Source organism: Lygodium microphyllum, chromosome 5 (assembly GCF_053477565.2).
Source record: "Lygodium microphyllum isolate KBCC chromosome 5, Lygodium_microphyllum_v1.1.10, whole genome shotgun sequence".
Lineage (NCBI taxonomy): Eukaryota > Viridiplantae > Streptophyta > Polypodiopsida > Schizaeales > Lygodiaceae > Lygodium > Lygodium microphyllum.
The window spans coordinates 34,309,289-34,317,090 of record NC_141139.1 but is presented as its reverse complement, the minus strand read 5'-3'; the positions used below and the strand labels follow the sequence as shown (position 1 = coordinate 34,317,090).

General features: G+C 39.8%; 1 protein-coding gene across 1 annotated transcript in view; it reads right to left on the bottom strand.

The window, feature by feature from the left end:
- Nucleotides 1–591: 591 nt before the first annotated feature.
- Nucleotides 592–7,802, bottom strand: part of LOC148035675 (F-box family protein) — a 38,058-nt gene continuing 30,847 nt past the window's right edge. The window contains exons 3-4 of the mRNA XM_087677682.1: nucleotides 1,042–1,204; nucleotides 592–883 (exon numbers count right to left, since the gene is read on the bottom strand). Coding sequence (XP_087533808.1) covers nucleotides 719–883; nucleotides 1,042–1,204 — 328 coding nt within the window. The 3' untranslated portion in view covers nucleotides 592–718. The remainder of the gene's footprint in view (nucleotides 884–1,041; nucleotides 1,205–7,802) is intronic.

Below are 7,802 nucleotides of genomic sequence, written 5' to 3'. Positions count from 1 at the left end.
TCTTTAGGACAATCCGAATACCTTTCTACATTGGTTTCACAATTGACTTCAATCCCTTTATTTGCAACTACTTTGATTGAAAAGCATGTATTTCTAGAAAGGAGTAAAAGCAATAATATCATCTTGAAAGGACAAGTGCCTGGTAGACCATGTCTTCCTATGTGAAGATGAAGGCAAAGGAAATTTCCCCAACCCTTCACGTTCCATTTCAAAAGGCAACCACATCCTTTCATTGATTCCCTCACTTGGCACAAAGGGCAAGAGATATATCCTATCCCCTATCATATAGCCTTTGCATGCCTTACCTTGAATGACCATCACAACAACAACAAACCCCTAAAAAAGAGCAATTTCAAACGTGACCATGTAGATAGACAAAGCAGCTTCAAATGTGACCACGTAGATAGACAAAGCAATCAGCTCTTTCAACATCAAATTCCACACCACACGAATATGGGTAGAAACTGCATATTCCAATAAAGACCTCTACAACAAGAAATGCTCCACTTGGCCATTAAAGCAACATACTAAGGACAAATGCCAATCACCAAAGATGAAATCAAGAAAGCAACACCAATTAAACTAGAACATAACTTATATCAAAGGCCCATGTGTCCATCATGCTAAACCATCATGAAATATATTTATCTATTTTACAGAGTTAGAAAATCCCAATTCTTGAGGGATGAAAACCTCATGATAGGATTACAAACTGTCATTAACTATGACAAGTATCAAGAGAATACTTAAAACAAGCCTTGTGTTTCTCCAACTTGGACAATTTGCGAGGTGGCAGCTTCTCTTCCTCAAGAACCCGCACTGGATTGTAAGTCAATGACTCCAGCTCTTGGTTTAATCTTGCAATTTCAGACCTTTTTTGTACCTTCATATTCCACAATTAATGGACAGTAAGCACAATGGAACAGCCAATACAAAAAACGTTGTCCTCAATTTAGAAGAAGACTCGGATATGCAGCTCCAAGCTCTTTCTAGAGTTCCACAGTTCAACCTCACTCTTGTAAAAGCAAAATCAAAACTTACAATGCTTGTGCTGTATTTTTTTACTTCCTCAATGCAGAGTTTGGCCTCCATTTCTAAGGTCTGTTGTCGGAACTTAGGATTTACTGGCTGTTGCTGAACTATTTGGTGCTGCCTTGATCGCACTGTTTCAGGCTGCCACAATCTTAAAGCTACTGTGGAGATACTGTCCAATTATACATAATCTTTTATAAATAACCAGGTTCAACCCTTATTACTCTCATGTATCATTTAGTAACAGACTGCAGAAAACAGCTTGACAAAAATCGAATCATCTTGTCAACAACATTTTTAAACCCTTCTTAAGCTATGCACACAGCATGCAGCAATGGCTCAATCGCAGTAACTCTATCAAACAACGGACCCTCCCAATACCAGATGGATTTTCCGGTGAAAAGTACTTAGATAAACAATCTAAGGCAAGATAATGAACTTTCTATCTGCCCCAACAGTGGATATCAGGAATCTCCATGCTTTGTTTGAGACCAAAAGCTACTATTTTTCCAGCATCAGCATGCAAGAATCCAAATACCAACAGGAAGTATGAACCAACATAAACCACTTGCTTGCATGCTGTAGAAGTGATCAACAAAATTTTCAGAAGCTTTAAAATGTGATACAAAATTGTTAAGACTTGATCAACATCCCAATTCTTGAGCCAAAGATTCTCATCACAGAGAGAGAATATTCTCCTTCTCCAGTCAAACCTTCTGCAGCCTCTGATTAGCTTGCCTCCAAATGGAAATCCACATGATCCTGATGCCCTACGTCATAACAGTTAGGCGAAGCTGCACTCGCTCAAAACTTTGGCAATGAAAACAGAAGTTGCTTGGTCATGGTCAGACAAGGTTAATGCCAACCACTCTGGAAGGCAGAAGATTGTGTGCAGCATCGTCTACAGGCTATGCCACAATAGGCAGATGGGTGAATCAAACAAAGTGAACTCACTTTTTACATGAGCATAAGGTGCAACAGTCTCCAATATTCACTCTGGATAAGAGAAGGGCCTTTTTTAGAATGGTATATTGCAGGAGAGAGTGTTACAATGAGATTCACACATGGTAGTTACGCGCGTGTGATATGCACAACAACAACTACCCCTTGAGGGGAGCTTGAACCTAAAGGACTTCCAAGACTCCATTGCCTTCCATATTGCAAGGTCTGACTATTTCAAGGCTTGTAACAACTAGCTCTCTCACTTCTAGAGATAGATGGTTATTCTAAGTAGCTGACAGTTCTCATTCAATTTACATGGAGTGGTGAAATTCTCTTCAATTATTCTTCAAGTATTATAATTAGGCATGTGTTACACAAAAGTACACCATCCTACCTTCAAGAGAGCATGTTTTTCTTTGTCTCGTCAAAGTTTGAACTATATTTCACTTACTTTTAACATGCCACCTCTTACTACCTACCCTTATTTCCTTAAGTATGAGTGTCTATAAAAAACAAAGACGTGGAAATGAATTGGATGTCTGAACAAGGAAGCTGTATAATAGTTTTCACTAATTAAAATTTCAAGGTTGACATTTGCCAACTGAGCTACGCAATACTGAACCCAATGGTCCTTTGCAGAGATGCATGGTACACATTTATCATTAAACTATCCCTCCAAAACCTTGTAGTCTAGAATGTGGGGATTATAGTGAGAACTTGGCTATTAAAACTTATTCTGCATGCACCTCTTGTTTTCCCTTGTTTCGAAAATTAGACAATGGTGATCTTGCCTCTAGGATATCTAGAAGTTTAGCATGATGTTGAATTTCAAGGAGCTCCTTCGATTTCCACCAAGAAACAATTTCTATCATATAAGCTACGGAAAGAGAAAGTTCCCTAAAGGGTGCTTCAAGAAGGGTTCTACTCCAAGAACAAGCCTGATGGTGAAAATCCTCCTGTCACAAAGGAGACAACGAGCTCTAGAGGCAACTCTGAGAATGAAAACTTTAGCCTCAAGATGGCTTCAGAGAGAAATTTGTAGAACAGACTCAAAAGGACTGGTAATGAAATTAAAACAGCATCACCTGGTGAAAAATGAAGTTTGAACAGACTTGCTTGGTCTGCCCACATCAGTGTGACTGTTAAAAAAAGATGAATGGGATCTTCACCAAGAAAAGAACTTCAGCAGCCTCCTATACAGAAAGCTTTAGTAAAAGTTTCATCCTTGGAAATCCAAGACAAGCACCTGCAGCATTGGCCACAGCCTTAGGTCACTTAGTGACTAGGTGTCACGTCTTGAACATCCAACAAACTGCCCACACCATTGTTCACAACCTTCAGTCACTTAGTAACTAGGTGTGTAACATGCCCTTATGCTAGGGCAGTTAAGATATCCTTTAAAAAGGACAAAGGCACTCATTTGTGCCCTATCTCGTGTGATCACCAAACTCTAGGACCATAGGCCATCAAGTCCACACATCAAGATGCCTCATTTGTGCCCTTTCTTGTGCAGTCACCACACTGTCCCATAGGCCATTGCATCCACACACTAGGATGACATGAGTTGGTGGTATACCCATAACCCATTCTACTCTATGGCTAGGCGGTGACATTCCTGTGTCTCATTCTATGTCAGTATGAACTGTATTGTGACTTATGTGTAGGTTGGATCCTACAAGGATGTTTGATTGGTATAAGAGTGGCAATCTAGTCTTTTACATGTGATACAATGATAGCACAAAACCACTAGAAGCTCATTAGACTATAATGGTCTACATCAAAGGAGCTCACCTTTCCTCCCAAATGGGTCCCAGGGAACAATACTAGCAAGAGAGGTTGACTTGGGTAGTACGTCCAAGCAAGTGGTCAAGTATGGCAAGACTTACCAGGTACTCATGCTCAAAATTATTAGCACTCCTTACAAATTTATAATGTCAATATCACCATGTCCAACCTCTTTATGGTCAAGGTGGCAAAAAGGGGCATAGGAAGCTATCTCTCCATGGCCAATGGCCATGATCAAGCACAACAATAGAGGATGACTACGCAAATAAATCAATGAATATTTTGAAATTTAACTTCTAATCCATTAAGAAGGAAGAAAGAAGAGAATAAAGCATGCAATTCATATGATTGTTTGTAATCAAATGCATATACCCAAATTGACACGCAACACGCAGCTCGATATAATTGCATCATCACAAACATGGCTCGTAGTTAGCCCTACAAGTATGTAGTTTGAGCATGTGCTGCTATAAGCACTTCAAGGGGGAGATCTTGCATGCTGGCCAAAGCAATGGAAAGCAACTCCAAGTGGTGACTTGACTAGCTGAGGCAGCAAACCAGACTAACTTGTAACAACCAGCTATGATACGTCCTACAAGAAAAGTGAACAAGCACAAGGAAATGGACATCGACCTCACCTCCCAACCATAGAGCTTGAGAGCCAATGGCAAATACAAAACATGCCTACTGCAAGGGTAGACATCCCATACTTTCAATCCCCACCAATATGATTGTATGGATAGGGCTACCTAGGGTCTCTTGTCCAACTATAGTGATCACACAAAAAAAGTGTGTAAATGAACAATGGGTGCTATTTTGTAGGACTTTACCACCCTAATCCTAAAGTTTCCCGAGCATATTCACATTGTGAACCCTTTGTCAAGCCATCCAACGATGTAACCCTTCTCCCCATGTGAATAATTATTGTCCTCAACAATATTAAAACAAGGACATGAAATTTTGATGCTCTTTTTAGCATTTGATTAAACATCTAATAAAATGGGCAAATGTGACTTGCACATGTGATGTGAATAACAAGGACATGAAATTTTTATGCTCTTCTTAGCGTTTGATTAAACAGCTAATCAAATGCGCAAATGTGACTTGCACCTGTGATGTGTAGGATAGTTATTTCACAATGTGGAACCCACGACCCCAAGATATCAATTGATACCAAAGGCAAAAGTTGTAACAAGTTATAAGTGATAAGTACTAGGCGGTACCTGGTGTCAAAACTTGGCCTAGAACATTTAATTAGCCATAAGTGTCAATGATGACACTAGGAAATTGGATTGAATTAATTAATTAATACCAATTCCGAGACTAATACTTAGGTGATAAATTGGCCTAGCCAATTTAATTGTTGATCAATTAGATTATTAATCTGAGTCATAAATAATTAATTAATTAGTTACAAAACTAATATTCTAAAATCAATTTAATAAAGTTGAATAATACTAAAAATTGGATTTGGAAGACGCCACTTGGCAAAACTTGCCATGGAAGTGAAAAAAGGCTCGTGAAAGAGAGAGAGAGAGTCTATTCTATGTGCAACCAGCAAGAGAAAAGAAGGCTAGAGCCATCGCCAAGCAATAGGGGAGGTTTCCAGCTAGCCAAAGCAACCCAAGCAGCAAGTGACAGCCTAGGGATGGCCTACACAAGCAAGTGACAACAACAAACAAGGGACAACTACATTTCAAGGCCTTCTTGGCAATAGCCAATAGCCTCAACAACTATCAAGACAAGGCAGCAATTGAATCCCTCCAGTTCCTCAACAAAGAAAATCATAATTTCCTCTCACCACAACATTCTCTCTCACATCCCCCAACTTGTTCTCATTCTTCCTCAGCAATTTCCAATAGACTCAGCCATTTGGAGGTGGAGATTTTGATGAATCTATGTTGTAAACCCTAATTTACAGTAGAAATTACGATTTCACAGCCGCCTCAAGAAAGCATGCTCAAATTTAGGTCCCAGAGACTTCAATTTCAATCACTCGAATTGGGGATTTCAATAGATTCAAGTGGCCATTCAACCAGCAAACATTTGGGGCAGAATTTGCACCCAATAAGCACAGTTGGAGGCCAATCTCCCAACAAACCAAGGGGCAGATCGGTTTGAAGGCTTACTGGTCATTTATGACAACAAGAGGCACTTGGATCAGCAAAGGAGATTAAAGAATCTCAATGTACTCCATCCATTTGCAATAAAAGATAGAGGAACATCACACACAACACCAATTTTGGGGCCAACAAGGTATCCATTGTCCAAGATTAAGTAGTAAATTGTGCATTTCAATTTATATGCTTTAATTGCCTGTTGTAATTATTGATTAATTAGGTTATTACCACCCCTCCTAGGAGAAAAGTTGGTTTTAAGGTTCTTTCCTTCTCAAGGGGTGGTAAATCTTGATCAAGCACTTAATTATAGCAATTACTAACTAAGCATAATTTGAAATGCACACATTACATTAGCAACCTTGGACAATAGACACCTGGTTAGCCCCAAAAGTGACACCCCTTTCGTTATTTCTTTAACTTTGATTACTAATGGACCGTGTGCAAGTTGCGATTCCACAATCTCCTTTGTTGATCCAAAAGCCCCTTGCTATACATATAATCAGCAAGCAATTTCGGCCAATTGCCCCTTGATTTTCACCCAAGACTTGCATGAATGGAACCCCCAACTAGCCAAATGTTGCCGCAATTTACAATGGATGGGCTAGCATCTAAAATCCCTATCAATTCCACAAATTTCAAGTGCTGATTTCAATGTACGATAACTTCTCTAATTGGCACGGGTCCCAAGGTGACTGTTAAACCCTAATTTTACAAAAAAGTAAGGTTTACAGCAAAAATCCTCTTGCTATCTACCAAATCTGACTGAGATCTAATGAGAACGGCTAAGAAGTGCTGAGATCTTTTGAGAAATTACTCGAGAAGGTAAGAGAAAGCCAAGATGAGATAAAGATCTGATTTTCTTTGCAAGAAAACCCTAAAATCTGCTTGTTGCCTGCTCTAGCTTGCATTCATTGCAATCACCTACTGCCAGTCATCTCCGAAATGTTGTCACCTGATCAACAATATTGTTGCCAACTCCTAGAATATGTCTCCCTACTATCCCCTACCTGCTAAGGCCCCCAAATGGCTGTCTTCTGTAGCAAATTGTTCTCTGATCAGAAAATGGACCAGCAACTCCCCCCCCTCTCTCTCTCTCTCTCTCCCCCCTCAGCTGTAAACTAACTGAATGGCTGAGACCCAACCCCCAAAAACGTTTCCTTAGTTTGTATGGGCATTTTTGCCAAATGGCAGCCTTCTAAACCAAATTTTCAACATTATCCAACCATTTTATTTCATTTCCAAAATCAAATAGTCCTGAAAATTAATTTTTGCCCTTTTGACCTTGCCCAAAATTAAATGTGCCCATCCATAATTGAAATGGCTTGGTCATTTGCAACCTAAAGTGGTCCCCAATCTCTATTGACCCTTAGACTAGTATTAATTAATTAATTAATTAATGCTAGTCCCTAGTGTCAACACTGACACTTATTGACCAAACAATTTGCAGCCCCAAAAAGAGGTGCCATCCTAGACTTATTGTGCCTATTTATAGGCCACTCTCTCATTCATTCCTTACGGCTGGTGCATTCAGTCCGTCACCTTTTCTCTCCAGCCTCTCCACTACCCTCACACCCCTTTAGGAGGACATTGCGGTTCGTGGTTCGTGGTTCGTGGCTGTCTTCATCATCTTCTGTGTGCTACGGCACCCTTGTTCCCTTGTACCACATTCACTCCATGATTCGAAACTTCATCATTCCATTCATCAGAGTTTCTTCTCTCTTCTCTTCTCTTGTCCATGTTTGCTAAGTTCACTCCGTGTTCCTCCCGCCAACCCTATTGTCTTGCTGGTACATCATCTTTGACCTCGAGATCCTTGGCCTATTACCATGAAATAACTGCCATATGCATCACATGTGCTAAACAACCTTGCACATTTGATTAATAACTTAATCAAATGTTATCGACAAGATTAAAGAATCTCAA